This window comes from Capricornis sumatraensis, chromosome 9 (genome assembly GCF_032405125.1).
Source record: "Capricornis sumatraensis isolate serow.1 chromosome 9, serow.2, whole genome shotgun sequence".
NCBI lineage: Eukaryota > Metazoa > Chordata > Mammalia > Artiodactyla > Bovidae > Capricornis > Capricornis sumatraensis.
Window position 1 is genome coordinate 83,335,060 of NC_091077.1, and position 24,470 is coordinate 83,359,529.

The 24,470-nt window shown below is 36.2% G+C and overlaps 1 protein-coding gene across 1 annotated transcript in view; it reads right to left on the reverse strand.

Annotated features, from left to right (window-relative positions):
• Positions 1 to 24,470, reverse strand: part of EDIL3 (EGF like repeats and discoidin domains 3) — a 335,221-nt gene that overhangs the window by 136,840 nt on the left and 173,911 nt on the right. The window contains exons 7-8 of the mRNA XM_068981124.1: positions 5,998 to 6,153; positions 4,234 to 4,378 (exon numbers count right to left, since the gene is read on the reverse strand). Coding sequence (XP_068837225.1) covers positions 4,234 to 4,378; positions 5,998 to 6,153 — 301 coding nt within the window. The remainder of the gene's footprint in view (positions 1 to 4,233; positions 4,379 to 5,997; positions 6,154 to 24,470) is intronic.

Consider the following 24,470-nt stretch of genomic DNA (forward strand, 5'->3'; position numbering starts at 1 on the left):
GAGGAAGCCCAAGAATACTGGAGTGGGTAGCCTATTCCTTCTCCAGGAATCAAACTGGGGTCTCCTGCATTGCAGGCTGATTCTTTACCAACTGAGTTATCAGGGAAGATTTGGGGCATAGACTTGGATTACTGTGATATTGAATGGCTTGCCTTGTAAGAGAAGAGAAATCATTCTTTCATTTTTGAGATTGCACCCAAGTACTGCATTTGGACTTTTTGTTGACTAAGAGGGCTACTCCATTTCTTCTAAGGGATTCTTGCCCACAGTTGTAGATGTAATGGTCATCTGAATTAAACTGGCCCATTTTGGTCCATTTTAGTTCACTGAATGCTAAAATGTCGATGTTCACTCTTGACATCTCCTGTTTGACCACTTCCAATTTACCTTGATTCATCGACCTAACATTCCAGGTTCCTATGCAGTATTGCTCTTTACAGCACTGGACTTTACTACCGTCACCAGTCACATCCACAGCTGGGCATCGTTTTTGCTTTGGCTCAGCCCCTTCATTCTTTCTGGAGTTATTTCTCCACTCTTCTCCAGTAGCATATTGGGCACCTACCCATCTGGGGAGTTCATCTTTCAGTGTCATATCTTTTTGCCTTTTCATACTGTTCATGGAATTCTCCAGGCAAAAATAATGGAGTGGTTTGCCATTCCCTTCTCTAGTGGACCATATTTTGTCAGAACTGTCCACAATGACCCATCCGTTTTGGGTGGCCCTACAGAACATGGTTCATAGTTTCATTGAGTTAGACAAGGCTGTGATCCATGTGATCAGTTTGGTTAGTTTTTGTGATTGTGGTTTTCATCCTGTCTGTCTCTGATGGATAAGGATAATAGGCTTGTGGATGTTTCTTGATTGGAGGGCTAATACTAAAAATGACCTCAAAGAAGCATTTTAAAAAAGTAGTTAACTATTTAGAAACAGTGCTGGCATGTAGCAAGCATTCAGCACATGTTAGCTAGTTTATTATTTCCACAAAATTCATTGCAACAGGTGACAATGTTACATCCACAAGTCAGCATATCAGTGGGTATTAAAGAATATATTATGACTGACTATGGTTTCTAAAACTAAGTATTTTAAGTGTAATCTAAGAGAGTGGCTTAAACTCTTCTTTGATAAAACTAATTCTTAACTACAATTATTTGATTTCTGTTCTAGTCAATCTAAATCAGTTCTTCCTTCTTGAGTCTCTTCCATGTTTGTCTTCACCTGTACCTTCTAGGAAACTCCTACCTATGCAAAATGACAAAAGCTGACACAGAGGTTCAGCAATTGGATGTCTAGCTCAAGTCTTGCTGCCATAGGAAACCTATATCCCAGGTCTCATAAATAGTTCTAGATCCTAAATATAAATTCTAGAAAAGAAAAAAAAACTCATGACCAACTGCTAATATCCTCAAAAATTCATGACAAATCTCAAAGATTCCAGAAAGTTCTAAAGTTTTAGTAGCACCCTGCTTGTCTTCAAGCACTTATAAATTAACATGTGTTCTCTGTATTGTGACTGATAATAATAATAATGAGTCAGATTTCTGACTCGTTCATCTATCATCACCACCAACTCTCTGTCCTCCTCCTACCTTGCCACTGGAACTTTGTACAACTGCTTCCTTGGCTTTTGGAAGAGACACAAGTGAAAGGAAACATATTTGTTTTTCACCTTTTGTGAGATAACACAGTACTTGATGTATTGGATAGAAAAGGAGCACCTTTACTTTGACCACTTCTGCTTAGCCACAGAATTCATTTCATTGCCCACTTTATTGCCCAGAGGAGGTGCTGAATAATTTGCTCAAAGAATGAATGAATGATTATTCCTCTACTAATTATGATCATGATCCATTTCATTCTAAGCATCTTAAGTCACATCTCTTTCAGAGAATATTGGGGAATTTTCTTTTTTTAAGTGTCTGGGAAATTATTAACTGCTATCTCATACACTGAGAGATCTTATAACAGCTTATTGACTCCTATAAGGCAGCCTTGGGCTTTACACTGTTGCACTGTGGGAAATAGTTTGTACATTATGTTATTGTTTATTGCCAAGTGTTATAGCTAGTCTATCCTGCCAATTTACCTCATACCATGAATTTACCTTCTCATCCATAATATTTTATACATACATATTAACTCTTTCCGGAGAAGGCAATGGCACCCCACTCCAGTACTCTTGCCTGAAAAATCCCATGGACAGAGGAGCCTGGTGGGCTGCAGTCCATGGGGTCGCAGGGAGTTGGACACAACTGAGCAACTTCACTTTCACTCTTCACTTTCATGCATTGGAGAAGGAAATGGCAACCCACTCCAGTGTTCTTGCCTGGAGAATCCCAGGGATGGGGGAGCCTGGTGGGCTGCCATCTATGGGGTCGCACAGAGTCGGACACGACTGAAGTGACTTAGCAGAAGCGTTAAATCTTTCACCAGCATGCACAATGTGTATCCATGTGATGGACAATAGCTGAACAGAATAAAGTATTAACAACACAACTGATTATTTTTACAGTTGAGGTGCCCTAGCTTTTATAAACATTCCTTAAGAGATATCATTCCCTGTACACACTTTTAAAATAAATTTGTGGGGTCAGGAGATGGGGTATGACTTCTTCCTGAAAATGTAAAAATCCATAAAGGGTCAGGTATAATCTCTTGTCAAACTTGAAAGTAAAACATATTCATATCTTAAGGGTGTAAACTGTGCCATGTCTGAGACTGGCCTTCATGAATTAAAAGACTGAAAAACTGGGGAAGGTGATGTTCACCAACTAAAAAGCATAGAACTTGCAGCAGACTTCATCGCACGAGGGCTTCCTCTTGATTGCTTTATGATGAATGAGTTCAGGATGCCTGTGGTGACACAGTGACGCACAAGATAAACACTGTGCAGCAATAATTCTGCTGAGATTTATGGGGAGTCAGTAAGCCTGCTCGAATTACCAAAATAGGGAAAACATCCCTATCGGGGTAATTAATGGTACTAAATCTATACCATTGATTGCTTCATAAAGGAAACCCACATATAGTATGAAAGTGTGATTCTTAAAATAGATTCACTCATCTGCCCAAATGCCTGTAATTCCTTTGAATGTAGAGGGTTCATTTAAAGTTTGGTTGTTTTGAACAGTCTCTTGCATTTCCTTCGAAACCATTCCCTTTAGTAACATCACAAATAAACTCAAGAAGGTAAATAGATATAAAGTGTGCATTTTAACCATTACATGCAGCCTTTTGAAATGAATAAAATGCTCTCAGTTGTCTCTTTGCAGGGATGTGTTACCTAAATGGAATGTTTGTAAATATAAAAGGCTCTCATACTTGGAGGTTACACTAAAAAGTGGGACACACATGGATATTTAGTTTTCTTAAAAATACAGTAGTTTCAACAAAATTTCAGGCCATAGTGACAAAGAGGGTTGTAAATGTTTATGACAAAAATATAAGAGTCATCACCAAAACTACAGCACAGTGAAATGCCTGGGCAAGATTTTCTGTTTAGTGCAGAATCTACCTAGATTGAAAGTGAACAACTGAGAGACCCAGTCATAAAGTCTTCATTTTTATATCTAGTCTTGAAGCTCCAGGAGGCCTAGGATTATTTAAATTTGAGTCCTTTGGTAGTTATCTTTGTGTTTAAAAACCACTTTTTGGGTAATAGGTAAGTTGCTAGATAATAACAATCTAGGAATTCATAGTAGCAATCTTGGTTTTTAAAGTATTGTCTCCTTGGAAACAATGATAAATTTACATGTTTTGGAAAACCTAAAGAAAAAAAAAAGACGAAACTAAACGTTTATGGTAGATGTACAAACAAAAAGCTTACTTTTCTATGCTGTACAGTATAAGTGTAACTGCAATTTATGAGGTCAGGCAGATTCCAATTTTCACTGAAATTTTCATAAAACATAACTCATAGTTCCTATTAAAATTTAAAAGACATGTTTAAATTTGACAAGAGTTTCCAGTAAAAATTTGTTGTATTTTCTTTACCACTAAAAGAAATACACTGCCCTTCTACATTAATCCTATTCTGTAGTGTGTTTTAGAACTTGTTTTTCTTTTACCCTCTAAATCTTGCTCCTTCTCACTGAACCAAGCCTTAGACATTTTGTAGCAAAAATGAACATCTATGAATATTGAAAAACTGCAAGCTAGCAACACACTACATACAATTGTGCTTTGTTTTCCTTTAAAGAGAGTACAAAAAGAGAAGATATGAGACTCACCTGACAGTTCACATCCAAGGAGTTCCATTCTCAAAGTGCAATGCCTTCGACAAACTTGGGGATACAGTCTCACATACTGAGCTTTTATGGGGGGTGTGAAAGAGTTAGCATACGGTGTGTTGTTATCAACATTTCCATGGAATACCTGTATAAAGAAATAACAGAGTTTAAAATTATTAATTGCAGTTTTTAAAAAAACCTATTTTCAAATATTGACTCTATATCCTACCCAACCAAATCCCTCAAAGATTGGATTAAATAATTTAGAGGTCTGGAGCATTTAGAGAGCACCTTGCCATCAGAGCCTCCCTTGTGACTCAGCTGGTAAAGAATCTGCCTGCAGTGTGGGAGACCTGGGTTCAATCCCTGGGTTGGGAAGATCCCCTGGAGAAGGGAAAGGCTACCCACTCCAGTATTCTGGCCTGGAGAATTTCATGGACTACCCAGTCCATGGTGTTTCAAAGAGTTGGACATGACTAAGCAACTTTCACTTACTTTGCCATCAGAAGCAAATCTAAAACCTATAGATAGAATCCTCATTAAAGCTGTAAACCACTGTAACCTATGGCTTAATCTATACCCTATTATGTTGGGCTTATCAATTTAAGTCCAGTCCTTGAGAATGGAATGCTTCTAAAGGGAAATGCCTCCTCAACTTAGTTCGGGATCTGGCTCTATCTATTTATTTTGCTACTTGGTAATTATGTATGTTGTTTTAGGAACCAGCCTTCAGTGTTATTTCCTGTTCACTTAGTTTCTCTAAAGTGAAGTCACTCAGTCCAACTCTTCATGACCCCTTGGACTGCAGCCTACCAGGCTCCTCCATCCATGGGATTTTCCAGGCAAGAGTACTAGAGTGGGTTGCCATCTCCTTCTCCAAGCTGTGATCAAATTTAGGATGCTTTAGGGTCTGAGTACTCAAGTCCCAGATCATTGGATAAGAGACTCATTTCTTTATGTATATATCTCCAGTGAAAAACCAATTTATCTCTAAAATTTAAATGCTAAAATGTGTTATTTTTAATTCCTTTAAATCTCATTTCACTTTATCTTTTATATAACCTAGTAATCAAAAAACCTATTTACATTCATTTAAGAAGTTAATTTAAAAAATCTTTCATAAAATTTATCAGTCTATTTTAATGATTCAGTTTTAAATGGAATGAACTACATTGCTGCTTTTTAAAATTAGAAATTTGTGTTAAAATTAATTAAAAAATTGGAAATATATGAAAGGGCAAAGGAGATACTGAATATCATGATGTAAGATGCACACAGATAAATATTCCTCTAGAATATTTTATTCTGCAGAATAACAAAAATTTCTTCCAATATTAAGATATTAAGTAATAGAGGGATAGTTAATTTTTCTATAACTCGGTGTTTCTCTTTAAAAATTTTATTTTTTCTTTAACAGTTTTGATCTGTATTTATTTAAGGAGAAGGATCATCTGTCAAAGCAATAAAATGAAATTGAAAGCTGACTATTGTGAAAATAACTGTTATGCACAGGACTATGCTAACCTTGTGATACAGTGTTTATAGTCCCACCAGTTAAAATCTGAGGAAGATTTAATTGGTCGCTACTACACACTGATAATTTGGGATAACTCCTTACCCTCTCCACACACCACTGGTCCTATTAAAAAAGTCATAAATTTATTTTCAACAACATAGGACTACTTTTGAATATTCAGTAGTCACTTGGTAATAGATTATGTATGACAGGTTATGTTCAAATTAAGCATGACATGGAAGTCTTACCATGTCTTCATTGGTTCCTTTCGCTCTGTACATTGTCCAGGTTTTTCCATCATTACTATATGCTATTTTGTAGGATTTGATATACTCTGGACTTCCAATCCTCTTGGCTCCTTGAGTAATCACACCAGTAACTCTCATTTTTCTCTGTAAATTTATCTGAGGAGACAAAGCACAATCAACTATAATTTCCCTGCTTTCAGATAACAATGGTTACAGTGTCACATTTGAAAATGGAACATTTTTATTTATTAGTGAAGATTGAAAATAGTGTATATCAAGCCGATATCAAGCCTAGCTTCAAAATGCCTTTCTCTAATGGTATACTTTTCATTTTTAAAGTAAAGCAATATATATGAACAAGTTTTAAAAAGGGTAATGTGTCCCCAAAATATAAGTATTGAAAGCATTTGGTGATTATGATATGTTAAGTATGAGTTAGCAAAGTGAAAAATGAGCATGTTATCTTCTCAAAATAACCTCAATGATGTTACCATGAACCTAATATCAAAATAAATGTTAATGTGTCTCAACTGCTTTAGACTTAAAGAAATTCCATTAAAATAAACCATGCAAATCCCTGAGATCTTTGAGTGTTAGAATAAAAAAAAGGTAAAGATAACAATGATGGCAAAACACAAATGCAAAAATATCTTCAGTTTCTGAATCTTTATACTGTAGTTTCTGCTTGTGTTAAGTACACATTCGTCATGGAGAGTTTTTCACCAAATACTTTTCAGTATATGGAGATGTTCTAACTGATGTTTTCTCTCCATATTTTCTCCCCATTCCAAGTCATAATACAACAGTTTGATACAGCATAATTATCACCTAAGAAGTTTTTCAACATTTTTCTCATTTAAGTAGAAATTTCCTCTTAATACAACATAATAATTCATTAAATACTACCATGTTAGAAAAATATTTTCTACATATATGGCAAATATTAAAAATTGTTACGTTCACTTTAAAATGCCTTTATGATGTCTATAAAATCTCAAGTTCAGTAGAAAGATAATGTTTTAATGATCTTGACAAATTGCTATAGAGCTCTCCACTCTTGATTATTAATATTAATAATAACATAGTATAAGAGATTTAAATTGGTGTAATTCAGAGACCACTCTCAGAGAAATCAGGAAATCTTCACATTCGTGTAAGTGATAAGGGCTTTCTACTCTCTGACGGGACTGTAAGAGTTAACATATGAAATGGCAGAGGTTGAGCATGAAAAAACCAGCTCCTCTAGAATCATTTGTTTTTAATATGTACATTCATGTCATATATTTAAAAAGTCAAAAATTAGAACTACAAAAGCAATCCCTGGAGTTTGCACCCCAGACAAAGACTGCAACTCAGTTCAGTTCCGTCGCTCAGTTGTGTCTGACTCTTTGTGACCACATGGAATGCAGGACGCCAGACCTCCCTGTCAATCACCAACTCCCAGAGTTTACTCAAACTCATGTCCATTGAGTTGGTGATGCCATCCAACCATCTCATCCTCTGTCATACCCTTCTCCTCTTCTCCAGCTTTTACAGCATCAAGGCCTTTGCAAATGAATCAGCTTTTCGCATCAGGTGGCCAAAGTATTGGAGTTTCAGCTTCAACATCAGTCCTTTCAATGAACATTCAGGACTGATTTCCTTTAGGATGGACTGGTTGGATCTCCTTGCAGTCCAAGGGACTCTCAGGAGTCTTCTCCAACACCACAGTTCAAAAGCATCAATTCTTCAGCGCTCAGCTTTCTTTATAATCCAAGTCTCACATCCATACATGACTACTGGAAAAAACATAGCTTTGACTGAACAGACTTTTGTTAGCAAAGTAATGTCTCTGCTTTTTAATATGCTGTCTAGGTTGGTCAAAACTTTCCTTCCAAGGAGTAAGCGTCTTTTAATTTCATGGCTGCAGTCACCATCCGCATTGATTTTGGAACCCCCAAAAATAAAATCAGCCACTATTTCCACTGTTTCCCTATCTATTTGCCATGAAGTAATTGGACTGGATGCCATAATCTTAGGTGTTTGAATGTTGAGCTTTAAGCCAACTTTTTCACTCTCCTCTTTCACTTTCATCAAGAGGCTCTTTAGTTCTTCTTCACTTTCTGCCATAAGGCTGGTGTCATCTGCATATCTGAGGTTATTGATATTTCTCCCAGCAATCTTGATTCCAGCTTGTGCTCTTCCAGCCCAGCATTTCTTATGATGTACTCTGCACAGAAGTTAAATAAGCAGGGTAACAATATACAGCCTTGATGTACTCCTGTCCCCATTTCTAACTGTTGCTTCTAACTGTTCTAACTGTTGCTTCCTGACCTGCATACAGATTTCTCAGGAGGCAGGTCAGGTGGTCTGGTATTCCCATCTCTTTCAGAATTTTCCAGTTTATTGTGATCCACACAGTCAAAGGCTTTGGCATAGACAATAAAGCAGAAATAGATGTCTTCTGGAACTCTCTTGCTTTTTCGATGATTCAGCGGATATTGGCAATTTGATCTCTGGTTCCTCTGCCTTTTCTAAATCCAGCTTGAACATCTGGAAGTTCATGGTTCATGTATTGCTGAAGTCTGGCTTGGAGAACTTTGAGCATTACTCTCCTAGTGTGTGAGATGAGTGCAACTGTGTGGTAGTTTGAGCACTCTTTGGCATTGCCTTTCTTTGGAATTGGAATGAGAACTGACCTTTTCTAGTCCTGTGGCCACTGCTGAGTTTTCCCAATTTGCTGGCATATTGAGTGCAGCACTTTCACAGCATCATCTTCCAGGATTTGAAATAGCTCAACTGGAATTCCATCACCTCCACTAGCTTTGTTCGTAGTGATGCTTTCTAAGGCCCACTTGACTTCACATTCCAGGATGTCTGGCTCTAGGTGAGTGACCACACCGTCGCAATTATCTTGGTCGTGAAGATCTTTTTTGTGCAGTTCTTCTGTGTATTGTTGCTACCTCTTCTTTTTATCTTCTGCTTCTGTTAGGTCCATACCATTTCTGTCCTTTATTGAGCCCATCTTTGCATGAAATGTTCCCTTGGTATCTCTAATATTCTTGAAGAGATCTCTATTCTTTCCCATTCTATTATTTTCCTCTATTTCTTTGCACTGATCACTGAGAAAGGTTTTCTTATCTCTCCTTGATATTCTTCGGAACTCTGCATTCAAATGGGTATATCTTTCCTTTCCTCCTTCGCCTTTCGCTTCTCTTCTTTTCACAGCTATTTGTGAGGCCTCTTCAGACAGCCATTTGCTTTTTTGCATTTTTTTTTCCCTTGGGGATGGTCTTGCTCCCTGTCTCCTGTACAATGTCACTAATCTCCGTCCATAGTTCATCAGGCACTCTATCTATCAGATCTAGTCCCTTAAATCTATTTCTCACTTCCACTGTATAATCATAAGGGATTTGTTTTAGGTCATATCTGAATGGTCTAGTGTTTTCCCTACTTTCTTCAATTTAAGTCTGAATTTGGCAATAAGGAGTTCATGATCTGAGCCACAGTCAGCTCCCAGTCTTGTTTTCACTTCTCTATCTTTGGCTGCAAAGAATATAATCAATCTGATTTCAGTGTTGACCATCTGGTGATGTCTATGTGTAGAGTCTTCTCTTGTGTTGTTGGAAGAGGGCATTTGCTACGACCAGTGCATTCTCTTGGCAAAATCCTATTAGCCTTTGCCCTGCTTCATTCTGTACTCCATGGCCAAATTTGCCTGTTACTCCAGGTGTTTCTTGAATTCCTACTTTTGCATTCTAGTCCCCTATAATGAATAGGACATCTCTTTTGGGTGTTTATTCTAAAAGTCTATAATCTTTTCTTTCCCTGGATTTATGGATTTTAAGGGACTTCCTAGGTGGCGCTAGTGATAAAGAACCCACCTGTCAATGTAGGAGGAGACATAAGACACACGTTCTATCCTTGGGTCTGAAACATTCTTTGGAGAAGGAAATGGCAACCCACTCCAGTATTCTTGCCTGGAGAATCCCAAGGACAGAGAAGCCTGGCAGGCTACAGTCCACAGGGGTCACAAAGTGTCAGACATGACTGAAGCAACTTAGCACAGCACAGCACATAGATTTTAAACATGTTAGTATGTTAAGGGAAATCCTGAATCTTCATGTAGTCAGGGCCCTTTCAAGCTTCTGAAAGTTTGCTAACATGGCATAGTCCACTTTGCTCTCTATTCTGAGTGTCTCTATATGTCATTTCTATCTCAGATTCTTCTTCCCCAACTAATGTTCACAAAATGATTCTCTGTCTTTGTTATTGTTGTTCTTTTGCTCAGTCATGACTGACCGTTTGCAACCCCATGGACTCCAGCATGCCAGGCTCCCCTGTCCTTCACCATCTCCTGGAGCTTGCTCAAACTCATGTCCATTGAGTCGGTGATGCCATCCAACCATCTCATCCTCTGTCGTTCCCTTCTACTCCTGCCTTCAATCTCTCCCAGCATCAGGGTCTTTGTCTTACTTGATTCTTTGTCTTACTTGTTTATAAAGGAAATCCAGAAATTGGATGAGCTCAAGAACTGTGGTGGATGGTCCCCAGCCTCTGATATGTGAGCATACCCATCTTTCACTCCTGTAATGCAAACCTATAAGTGATATTTTTCTTATTAATTTCTGGGCCTGTAGGTTCTTTTTTCTCCAACAGGGCCAAGTGAGTTGACTTACATATCCAATTTTACTTTTCTCATTTTAGTACTTAAGACATCAAAATCACTGACATGAATACATTTTTTTTTATTTTTTTTATTTTTATTTTTTTATGAATACATTTTATGTCCCATTTTTGTTTGGAGGTACAAATAAGAGAATATTCACCATCAAGGTAAATTTTACTTATTACTCTTTCATCTCAATTAGTCTCTAAAGATTGATTTTGGAATTTTAATGGCTAGATTTGGTAAAGGTAAGCTCCAAAAGAGACTATCTTAACATATTAGGTAAATGAGCACAACCTTGTGAAAGAGCCATATTCATCCACCATCTTCTATACAGCCTTCCTCTTTATTTTTCAAGTGGAGAGTCTTCATAGTTTGAATCTTCCTAATATATATAACAAACACTGGACACTATGAATAAAGTGTCCTCCCATTTTGCAAGCCAAATTCCACTTGAAAGTACTGAACATTCCTTTTTCAATTATCTTTTATCTTGCTTACACCTTCTTATAGATGGCCAAATTATCTCTGCTAGAGTTTCAGCTGATGAGCTGGTGACTAATTTTTCTGAAGCTTAAATTGAGTAACAATCAAAAAATGAAAATCTGTGTACATGTTTCTAAGTCATGGCAGAAATGATGTTTTAAAAGATTATTTGCTTTAATATTTATAAGCTCTGAATATATATCTCAAGGAGCTGGAACTCCAGAGAGTAAAGCAGCACCCTCCTTGGGTTGTATCTATTTTAAGTAGTTGAAAGTAAAGGTGTTAGTTGCTCAGTCATGTCCAATTCTTTGTGACCCCATGGACTTTACCAAGCTCCTCTGTCATGGAATTCTCCTTTCATATACTAAACACTTTAAGCAGGTATCTGTAATTAAATTTCAGTACTGTTTTCATCAAATAAAAAATAAAAACCAAAAAGTGATTCACAGAACACTGGTTCAGGGATTATTAGCAATTATTAATTTTTAGGCTTTTGAATTCTCCTCTAGCACTATTAAGCTTGGAATAATAAGAAAATCATATAGAAAAGAGCTATGATTTCACTGTCACGGTCATATTCAAGTTTAAATACCAGGAATCTCTATTACTGTGAGAAATAAACGAAGCCTTGAAGAAGGTTATCACCTGATTTTAGAAATATCTCTACCACAGAACTTATTGCAAGCAATTCCCTTTCATCCTACTCCAACATTATTTAGGGATTTTTGTGATTCTTTGTAAAATAACATTGGCTAGAAAGTGATCTGATTTCTATTTTGTCTTTTTCTGCCTTTATGGAGGTCTAAATATACTAAAGAATGGGGATTGCATCAGAAATTTCAAAATTACTCCCTGTGACCTTGATAGATGTTTGGATATGCAATAAAATATTTTCATTTATTTATCCTGTTTCAGAGAAATTATTTTTCCACTGGATGGTAGGTACACTGCATGTCTTTAAAAAATAAAAGTATTTACATTCTAAGGTATTTTGAGTGAACTGCTTTCCCTGTACTAATGCAAATATTAAGAAACATAATCTGGACCTAGAATGCCTAGAATCCAGGCAAAGCCCAGGCTGAAGGCAAAAAAAGACTGACAGTTTCAGCCCTGGTTTTTTCCACTTCTCACCAATGTAATCTTCAACAACTTGTCTAAGCTTCCTGAAATTTAATTTCCTCCCCAGTAAAAGGAATTTTAATAGAATTCTTACGTGTGAAAATTAAACGATAGAGTACATGCAGAAATTTAGTAACACCTGCCACACAGAAAGCTCTGTGGTTGCTTTTTTGGGTTGATTTTTAGTTTTTCTGTTCTCTAAATGAAAAGGAGCATTCCTTTTCCATGTTCTTCCCTTATGTGAGCTGATAATCATAATAACCATATTTTAAAAATATGAAATCAACTTCCAAAGCTATGTACTAATAAGACATTCAGGGATATTATGTTTACATGTGTGTGCCTGTGTGTGTGCCTGTGTGCCTGTGTGTGTGTGTGTGTGTGTGTGTGTGTGTGTGTGTGTGTGTGTGTAAATCTAACCATTAGATTCAACTTGGGGGAAAGGGAGAAATCAATGAGTTCCTGACAAGATGGCAAACTAGCATGGGCTTCTAGCTCTCTCTGCTGAATCCAGCATCAAATGTATTCTAGGACAGAAAGCCTTTTGAGACTGATCAAACTCTAACACAAAAAACCTTGGGAAACCTTCAGGAGCCTTTGAGACTTTAGTGCATGGTTGTGTGTCTGGGGTGTGCACAGAGGAAATCCAGGAGCCAACTATGATGAAAACAGGTAACTGAGGGAAATGCTTTCTAGATGTGCCATTTCTCATTCTCATTTTGTTTGCCTGGCTCCTCCTCAATTTTCCCATTTCCAGCCTATTGCCTATGGGAGGCCAGGTGGGAATGAGGAGCCCACAGTCACTAAAAGACCTGATTGCTTCACCTTCTGCACCACACTTCTTGTCCACGGATTAAGAAAGTAAAACAGAGGGATGGAGGTCTTGTTAAAAGCAATATCTGGAGTTGACTTGGTCTTCTGCAGGGAGAAGACAGATTTTAGTTGAATACAGCCATAGTCAATTCACTCAAAGTAACGAAGCTAGGGCATGGGTTTCACCTTTCCCTCCAGGTATATCACTAGCAAAGATATTAATAAAAAACAACTCTCTCAGGAACAGAAGAAGGAAAAAAAAGAACTAATATAGAAAAAAATAATTTAAAAGTGGCAAGTTAAGACTTCACATTTTTTAAAAAAATCTCCAAGATAAAGAAGTTTTTGGAACATAGGACAGAAACAAGTATATAAATAAGAACCAATTGGAAATAATGAGAATAAAAAATATAAAGTAAAATGAAGTTTAAAATGAAGCTGAACAAATTCCCATTGGGGCTATTTCAAGCAAAGAGTCACAGTTGAAGAAGACAGTAGTGAGCAGAAAGACAGGTTATGAAATCCTTTCTAAATGGCAATGGGATGGGATAAAGATATTGTTCATATTGGCAGATGATATAAAAATTTACTTTGAAAATTCAACAGAAATTAATAATAAATATTAATTAAAAAGTTCTGCCAGTTTGCTTAATATAAGATCCACATTTAATTAATCTGTATCAATAATTATCAAAGGAAAATATAATACAAATAATCAAAATAGCATGATCCTGGCACATGTAAAGGCAGCCTGATCAATAAAACAGAAGAGAAAATCAGTAAATAGATCCCGGTATGTAAGGAAATTTTGCATATGAAATAAACAATACTCAAATTAGTGGATAAAATGAGCAAAGGATTTCATTAGTTGAGATCTAAGGAAATACCTATGAATATTAAACATGAAAGATACTCAGTCTTACTCATATAAATCAAATTAAATCTACCCCAAGTTACTAAAATTCACATTTCACAAGAGCAAAAAGCAAAAAAAAAAAAAAAAAAAAATTATACGCTATAGCAAAAGTATAAAGAAATAGGCAAGCATATAAATTCATGGTGAGAGTATAAATGACATAGTCTTGTATGAAGGACAATTTATGACTTGAAACAAAATGACAAATGCATATTTTCTTAAAGTCACCAATTTCATTCTAGGAATGCTGGCTACAAGTATAATCATATATAGGCAAAATGATGTAGGTACCAAGTTGTTCTCCAGGTACAAAGTTGTCCCCTGCAGTGCTCTATAAAACACAATTTCAAACAATTTAAAATGTCTGTCTATAGGGGTCTAAGCCATTTTATTATGAAGTCCAGAAAATGAATACAATTCAGTTGTAAGACAAAAGAATAGGAATGAAGGAGAGGAAGTGGGCAAGGAGAGAGGAGAGAGAGATCTTGGGATACAATTTAAGAAATTACTGCTTTCAAGTTTTGGTGTGCTATCAAGCAGATCTACAATTATCTGGAAACTGCGTGAAAAGAGAAAGTAACAGGACAATGTGTATTGCATACTCTTCTTTATTATAAAGGGCAAATAATATGCATATTTTCTTGCATATAATTATAATTATATGGCAAAAACAAGAAACTGCCTAACAATAGTTTCGAATGAAGTTAAACAGATATCTTGAAGAGAGAGAAGTAGGAAGAATTTTTATTATAATCTTATGTGTCTTTTGAAACTTCTAATGTGTAGGTGTCTTACCTATTCAAAATACACATACAATTAAAGTGAAAAAAATGATAAGATGCTATTTATAATAGCAAACTAATTATAAAATATCCAGAAATTTACCTCAAAAATAATTAATTAATATGATCTTACGGAGAATATTTTTTAACTAGATCTTACAGAATACCAGTATAAATTTTAATGGATGAGATAATACAATAATTTATTCTTTCAGTTCTGTAAATTTGTCATAAAAATTTTCTTCTAAAAATGTATACTTTTTTATTTTGAATGATACACTGACAAACGTCCATTAATAGCGAAATGAATCTTCAAAAAGAAGTAATAAAATGGGAGAAGTCTGCTATGTATTAAGAATTCCAGGACCATGTGAAATAAAAGTAATGTGGTACTAGCACATAGGAATACCCAGACCATCTTACCTGTCTCATGAGAAACCTGTATGCACATCAAGAAGCAACAGTTAGAACCCTGTACGGAACAAGTGGTTGGCTCAAGATGGAGAAAGGAGTACGGCAGGGCTGTCTGCTGTCACCCTGTTTGTTTAATCTATATGCTGAGCACATTGAGAAATGCCAGCTGGATGAGTTACAAGCTGGAATCAAGACAGATGGGAGAAACATCAACAGCCTCAGATATACAGTTGATACCACTCTAATAGCAGAAAGCAAAGAGGAACTAAAGAGCCTCTTGATGAGGGTGAAGAAGGAGAGTGAAAGAGCTGGTTAAAACTAAACATTAAAAAAATGAGATCATGGCATCCAGCCCCATCACTTCATGGCAAATAGAAGGGGAAAAAGCGGAAGCAGCGACAGATTTCCTCTTCTTGGGCTCTAAAATCACTGCAGATGGTGACCGCAGCCATGAAATTAGACGGCAATTGCCTCTTGGCAGGAAAGCTATGACACACCTAGACATGTATTGAAAAGCAGAGACATTACTCTGTCAACAAAGGTCCATATAGTCAAGGCTATGGTCGTCCCCATGGGCACATAGAGTTGTGAGAGCTGAACCGTAAAGAAGGCGGAGCGTGGAGAATTGATGCCTTTCAACTGTGGTGCTGGAGAAGACTCCTAAGAGTCCCTTGGACAGCAAGGAGATCAAGTCAGTCAATCTAAAAGGAAATCAACCCTGAATACTGGTTGGAAGGACTGATGCTGAAGCTGAAGCTGCAGTATTTTGGTCATCTGATATGAATAATTGACTAATGGGAAAAGTCTCATTTGGTGGGAAAGATTGAGGGCTGAAAGAGAAGAGAGCCATCAAAGGATGAGATGGTTGGATGGTATCATCGATGCAATGGACATGAATGTGGGCAAACTTCGGGAGATGGTGAGGGACAGGGAAGCCTGGCATGCTGCAGTCCACGGGGTCGCAAAGAGTCCAACATGACTGGACCACTGAACAAGAGCAGCATGTAGGTAGGAAAAAATACATGTGAATTGGAAGGGGGATCCAGAAAGAGATTAAAATAAATATTTACACTTGAGGCAGCATTACAAGTCAGGGGGGAAAGGATAGATTATTTAGTAAATGGTGCTGGGAAAATTGATTCTCTATGTAGAGAAAAATGAAGTTGGATTGGAATGTACTAAGGACCGAATGTGAAAAGTAACACTATTCATCTAATAGGAGAAAATGTAGAAACATATTTTTATGACCCTAAAGTTAAAGAAAATGTTCTTTTAAGAAGACCAGAAAAGTACAGACTGTGAAGGAAAAATGAAATTGGCTCCAAAAAGAAATTAAAGGTTTCTTTTCAACTAAGTACATCACAGGGAAGGTTAATAGAAAGGTGATAGCCTTTGATATTTGTAATGTCAAAAACTGGCAGGTTATTTAATGTACTAGTTCTCATACTTTTAGATCTCAAGACTCCCTTACTCTTAAAAATTATTGAAAGACCTAAAAAGCAAATGCACTCACATCTGATACTTGGAACACACACACACACACACACACACACACACAAATGCTTATAGTATTACAAATGAAAATATCACATTTTAGAAATATTTGATTTTTTAAAGAACTATTATAATCATAATAATTTATTAATCAAATATTACAGTAGCAAACCAATTATATCTTAACATAAGCTTCATAATATCATAAAATAAAATTGTCCAAAGCCAAAATTCTACTGAGTTGTGTTCATTTTATATATTTTTAAAATGTCTTCAGTATCTGACTTAAAAGAAGATAAGTAGGTTCTCATATTTGCTTCTATATCAAGTGGACTACAAAACATTCTTTGCTTGAAGTATGTGAGGAAAATCTTCCTTCACATAGATATCTAGTTGGCAAAAGAAGAAGCATTTTAATAACTTTCCAGATAAGTGTTCATATTCTTCTTTGCTACCATATCACAACTTGACAAAAAAAAACAGTTTCTTAAATGTTACCTATAGTGTGTAATCTAAAATCTACCAGGGAAATTCTCACAGTCATCATGTTAAAATCCATTGGTCTATTTCGCACTTTGAATGGATCTTTATTACTCATGCATTTTTGGTTTTGTAACATCATGTGGTCATTTGGAAAATACAGACTCACTGAGCTATGTGGATTCTTTAAAAGATTACACATTTTATTATTATATAATATCAAAAAAGGCATTTTTGTTAATATCACTATCAATTTCATTAAAAAATCTTAAAATATTGGAAGCTCTCAAGTTCATGCTGGCAATTGTATTTTTTCCAAACTTCTAATTTTCCCTTGAAATTTCAAGCTTTATCTAGCAACAAATACTGTCAATTGTTTTCCCTAATATGGCAAGGCTACTTGAGTTCATTTTCAAGAAAATATCTGCCAAATCTCCAGTTGCGAATAGTCATGGTTTGTTAGTTGTTCTTTGAAGTAAACTTGATGCTCAAAAAAGGAGGCAGTGGTTCAGCTTGCAAATCACACAATCTCCCAAGTACAACTCCTGAAGATTATTGCTACACTTCAGTACCCAGCAGAAGTGCTCTCCCTGTGAGACCCATATCACCACACAGAATATTAAAGATACAGCCAGCACTGGCATTTAATAAAATTAATGATCATTACTGTTTCATGAAGGACATTCTTAATTGAGCTTGATCTTTCTTTTCTCTTTTTCTCCAGCATGTGCATGATGAAGGTGACTATAAAGACTATTAGTACAGTTTGATGCTACTGTCTCGATTTGTGCTAAAGCTCCAGCAGTTTTACCCACCAGTCTTTTGTGGCATTAGTACCAATGTTAATATAGTGAAGATGTTCAAGGAAATCTTATAATTATTATAGAAACAGCATTGACCTATGAACCTTCTGAACAGATCTTTGGAGATCCCTGCCTCCATGTGTACTGCAAGTTCAGCTGAGAACTACTGATGTGAAACATACAAGAGGTTTTTACAAACACACACACACACACATGCAAACTCCAAAGAGATGAAGAAACTAACAGGAAAAAGAGGAAAGCATGTTAATAGGCAATTCAGATAGTTAACTTTCACTTTTAAGTAAATGCAAACTAAATGAAAAGCAATTTATAACTAACAATGAATGTATAGCCAAAGTGGCAAAACAAAAAACATGAGATAATATCAAGTATTACTGAAGTATTCCTCTGCTTATGGTGGGAGTATCAAATGGTTTGTAACTATGAAGTAACTACGGTAACTATGAAGTAACTATGGTTACTTCAATGAATTAGTTGTTGGTAAAAATTAATCAACTTATTCCTGAGCATTCTCCCCACCTCAAATTTCTCTGTTGGTAATCAATGAGAAATACATATACATATTTATTGTAGAACTTTTTTATATTAGCAACGGATAGCAGCTGAAATGATTTATCTCTCGAGGAATAAAGATTTTAAACATAAAATATGCACACAAACATGTGTCTGTGTGTGCCCCTGCACACATTCACAAAGGCATACTTTCTGAGATCCAGAAGTAATTAACTAGATTCAAATATATTGGGTTGGCAAAAAGTTGGTCAGGTTTTTCTGCATAGGAAAATAATAGTATTAATAGCTTTTCTGTATAGAAAAATTCAAATGAATATTTTGGGCAACTCAATAGCTATCTAAAAAAATAATTATAGATCAATGGAATATGATAGAAAACCCAAAAATAAACCCACACAACTATGGTCAAATAATATATGAAAAAGAAGGCAAGACTATACAATGTTGGAAAGACAGTCTCTTCAACAAATGGTGCTGGGAAAACTGGACAGCTACATGAAAAAAATGAAGTCAGACCCTTCTTTAACACCAAACACAAAAATAAGTTCAAAATGGATTAAAGGCCATAATGTGAGACCAGATAATATAAAACTCTTGGAGGAAAACAAAGGCAGAACACTGTCTGACATAAATTGCAGCAATATCTTCATCAATTCATCTCCCAGAAATGGAAATAAAAATAAACATAAATTGGATCCACCTAAACCCAAAAACTTTTTCACAGCAAAGAAAACAATAAACAAAATGAAAAGACAAATCACAGATTGGGGAAAAAAAATTTGTAAATGGTGTGACCAACAAGGTATTAGTTTCCAAAGTTTACAAACAGCTAATTATGCTTAACAGCGTCAAAACAAACCACCCAATGAAAAAATGGGCAGAAGACCTAAATAGACATTTCTCCAAAGAAGACATATAGATGTCCAAGAGGCACAATAAAAGATATTCAACATCACTGATTATTAGAGAAATGCAAGTCAAAACTACAATGAGATATGAAGTCATACCTCCCAGAAATGGCCATCATCAAAAAATCCACAAGCAGTAAATGCTGGAGAGGGTGTGGAGGTAGGAACTAAACTGTTGGTGGGGATGTAAATTGGTATAGCCACTATGGAGAACAGTATGGAGGTTCCTTAAAAAACTAAAAATAGAGCTACCATGAATCACTGCAATCCCATTCCTGGGCATGTCTCTGGAGAAAAACATGACTGGAAAGGATCCATGCACTCTTGTTCATTTCAGCACTATTTACAATAGCCAAGACATGGAAGCAACTTAAGTGTCCTTCGACAGAGGAATGGATAAAGAAGATGTGGTACACACATACAGTGGAATATTACTCAGCCATTAAAAAGAATGAAATAATGCCATTTGTAGCAACGTGGATGGGCCTATGGATTGCCGTAGTGAGTGAAGTAAGTCATATGTAGGAGAAATATTGTATGACATCCCTTACACGTGGAATCTAAAAAGAAATTACACAAAATAACTTACAAAAGAGAAAGACTCACAGACTTAAGAGAATGAACTTACAGTTACCAGGAGGCAGGATAGGGTGAAGGATTAGTTAGGGAGTTTGGGATGGATGTATACCCACTGCTATATTTAAAATGGATAACCAATAGGATCTACTGTATAGCACATGGAACTTGGCTCATTATTATGTGACAGTTTGGATGGAAGGGGAGTTTGGGGGAGAGCAGATATATGTATATGTATAGCTGAATCCCTTTGCTGTCCACCTGAAACTATCACAACATTGTTAATCAGCTATGCCCCGATACAAAATACAAAGTTTTTTAAAAAATGACACAATAGCATTTATATATTTAAAAAACATATACAATGTAACACAACATAACCACGAACTTTTCAATATATCACTTGTGCAAATCAACACAGGACAGGTAAAATGAAAGGTTATACATCATCTCTTCTAGGTTGAATCTCTAGAAGAGAAGAAGAATGAGAGAAGACGGGGAATGAGTAACAGTGCCAGGAAAGAAGGAGATTCATCCTGAAATCAGTGCTTGCAAATGATATTCTAAGTGGGGGAAGGGATTATTGGTGCTTCTCATTTCCCCTTCTGTTCTCAAGGAAAAGAACTTCAGTATGTCATATGAAGCTGAAGCATATGAATACTTTGGCCACCTGATGCAAAGAGCCGACTTACTGGAAAAGATGCTGGGAAAGACTGAATGAAGGCAAGGGGGAAGAGGGCTGCAGAGGACGAGATGGTGAGGTAGCATCACGGACTCAGTGGACATGAATCTGAGCAAACTCTGGGAGACAGGCAAGGACAGGGAAACCTGGCATGGAGCAGGCCATGGGCTCACAAAGAGTCAGACAGGACTTACTGGCTGAACACTGAATAATCGCCATCTGGTCTAACAGTACACACAAAAGTATTTTCTGATACTCATTCTCTAGTATGAAATACAGTGCCATAAGCATTTCAAACATAATAACATACTTAGAAGTATTTACAGTTGTCAGTTTTAGGCAAAGGCTAGTATTAAATAAGCAATTAGCTTTAAGAATAGCTTTATGAATAGTTAATTGCTTTTTTTCTCTTTCTACCTCAAGCTAGAAGTTCTGATATGCCTAAATAATGCATTCCAGTGTGAGTTTGACTGGTATTACTACATAAAAACAATACGAACATAAAATGCAAATAAACAGTTTGCCAAAAGGAACTACTTGCTACTTAACTGAAAAAGATTTCAGTATCTAAAATTTTGTAATATTTGGGAAGTGGAAGAGGAAATTTTTTTTAGAAGAAACTCTAGGAAACATGTGCCAATTAAAGATTTATAGAAGATAAAGTGAGGCATATTAAAAATTTAAGAGTTTACCTGATCAAACATTGATTGGAATGGAGTAGCACCAAATCAGATGTAAGAATGTTCCACAAACAGGAGCTTAGGGGAGACTTTGAGAAGAGGGGAAAGTAGAGCAATTATTTGGTTAGCTATAGCTTAAGCAGTTGCATCATTTGGGAAAATCGAGTCGGTTGTTTGTGATTGGTTGTACTTAGGTTTCCATTTCTTAACCTTGAGGAATTTATAGGCTTAGGTTTGTGTTTGCTTATGTAGGCTGCTAAGGTACTAAAGTCAACTCAATCTAAAACATACAAACAGCTCATATAACCCCCCCCCCAAAAAAAAAAAAACCCAAACAATCCAGTAAAAAAAATGGGCATAAAACCTGAATACACAGAAAATACACAAATGGTTAACAGGACATGAAAAGATGCTCAACATCACTAATCATCAGAGCAAGGCAAATCAAAACTACAATGAGATATCACCTCTAATCTGTCATTAAAATGTCTAAGAATAACAAATGTTGGCAAGGATATGGAGAAAAGGGAGCTCTTATACACTATTAATGGGAATGTAAATTGGTATAGTCACCATGGAAAACAATATGAAGGTTCTTCAGAAAACTAAAAATAGAGTTATCATTTCCACTCTTGGGTACATATCTGGAAAAAAATGAAAATACTACTTTGAAAAGATCCATGCACCATAATGTTCATAGCAGAACTTTTAATAAAAGCCAAGATATCAAAGCAACCCAAGTGTCCATCAACAGACAAAAGGATAAAGAAGAAGTGACATGTACATATATGAACATTATTCAGCCATAAAAACAATGATATTTTGCCATTTGCAGCAACACGGATGGGTCTAGAGAATACTGTGCTTAGTAAATTCTCAGACAGAGAAAGACAAATTCTAAGTATTTTAACTTATATGTATAACCTAAAACATAAAACAAATGTTCATATATATCAAAACAGAAACAGACACACAGATACACAAATCAGTAGTTACCAATGGGGAGAGGGAAGGAAGGGCACGTTAGGGGTATGGAAATAAGAAATAAAAATGATTATGTGTTAAAAATGCAACAAGGATATACTGCATAAACACAGTGAATTATGGCAATTATCTTATAATAACTTTTTTAATGGCATATATACTATAAAAATACAGAAACACTATTCTGTACACCTGAAACTAATATAATGTTGCAAACTCTACTAAAGCTAAACTCCTTGTTTAGTTAATTTAATAAGATCAATTAATAAGAAAAATAAATGCTTGATTCATAACTTATTAGTAGAAAAATGATATTAAAGTCATGCTGAAACATGTTAAAATCACTTCAGTTCAGTTCAGTTGCCCAGTCATGTCCGACTCTTTGCGACCCCATGAATTGCAGCATGCTAGGCCTCCCTGTCCATCACCAACTCCCAGAGTTCAATCAGACTCATGTCCATCGAGTCAGTGATGCCATCCAGCCATCTCATCCTCTGTCGGCCCCTTCTCCTCCTGCCCCCATCCCTCCCAGCATCAGAGTCTTTTCCAATGAGTCAACTCTTCGCATGAGGTGGCCAAAGTATCGGAGTCTCAGCTTCAGCATTAGCCCTTACAATGAGAACCCAGGACTAATCTCCTTTAGGATGGACTGGTTAGATCTCTTTGCAGTCCAAGGGACTCTCAACAGTCTTCTCCAACACCACAGTTCAAAAGCATCAATTTACTGCTCAGCTTTCTTCACAGTCCAACTCTCACATCCATACGTGACCACTGGAAAAACTATAGCCTTGACTAGATGGACCTTTGTTGGCAAAGTAATGTCTCTGCTTTTGAATACGCTCTCTAGGTTGGTCATAACTTTCCTTCCAAGGAGTAAGCACTTAGGGGTTGTTTATTTCATTATTGTTGGGACACACAAAAATCAGTAGTCTGTGATTTGCTATTTAAAAAATGAATATTTGAAGGTTAGGTAACATATTCCACTGCTTGCTTGCTTAGTCCTGTCTGACTCTTTGTGACCCTACGGATGGCAGCATGCCAGGCTTCCCTGTCCTTCACCATCTCCCAGAGCTTGCTCAAACTCCTGTCCACTGAGTCGGTGATGCCATCCAACCGTCTCATTCTCTGACTTCCCCTTCTCCTCCTGCTTGCAATGATTCCCAGCACAGGGTCTTTTTCAATGAATCGGCTCTTTGTATCAGGTGGCCAAAGTATTGGAGCTTCAGCTTCAGCATCAGTCCTTCCAGTGAATATTGAGGATTGATTGGTTTGATCTCCTTGTTCTCCAACGGACTCTCAAAAGTCTTCTCAAAAAAAAAAAAAAAAAGTCTTCTCCAACACCACAGTTCTAAAGCATCTGTTCTTCAGCGCTCAGGTTTCTTTATCGCCCAACTCTCATATTCATACATGGCTACTGGAAAAACCATAACTTTGAGTATATGGACCTTTGTCAGCAAAGTGATGTCTCTGCTTTTTAACACATGGTCTAGGTTTGTCATAACTTTGCAAGGAGCAAGCATCTTTTAATTTCATGGCCATGGTCACCATCTGCAGTGATTTGGGAGCCCAAGAAAATAAAGTCTGTCACTGTTCCCATTGTTTCACCATCTATTTGCCATGAAGTGGTGGGATCAGGAGCCATGATCTTAGTTTTATGAATGCTGAGTTTTAAGCCAGTGTTTTCACTCTCCTCTTTCACCTTCATCAAGAGGCTCTTTAGTTCCTCTTCACTTTCTGCCATAAGGGTGGTATCATCTTTATATCTGAGGTTATTGATATTTCTCCTGGCAATACCAATGTTTTAATAATTTTCAAAAAATTTATTTAAATTGATCACTTAGTGCTAATGAATAGTTTTAATTCCTAATTTTTCTCTTCTGAATGATGTGGGTTATGGATTATCATTTAAATATTAAAAGTATCAAGTAAAAGATTAAGTAATAAAATAATCTGCCAAACAGGATAAGGTTGATATATCAGAACTGATAAAAGATAACTTGAGAAATTTGCTGGAATTATGTATTAGCTATGCACATAGTCAAGCTTGAACTAAAAGAAAAGTATATATTTCTTAAGGAAATAATAACCAATTAAAATGTTTTTTTCTTTTAATCAGTTTTGATTAACTAACCTAATAATTAGTTCTGAAGCTCC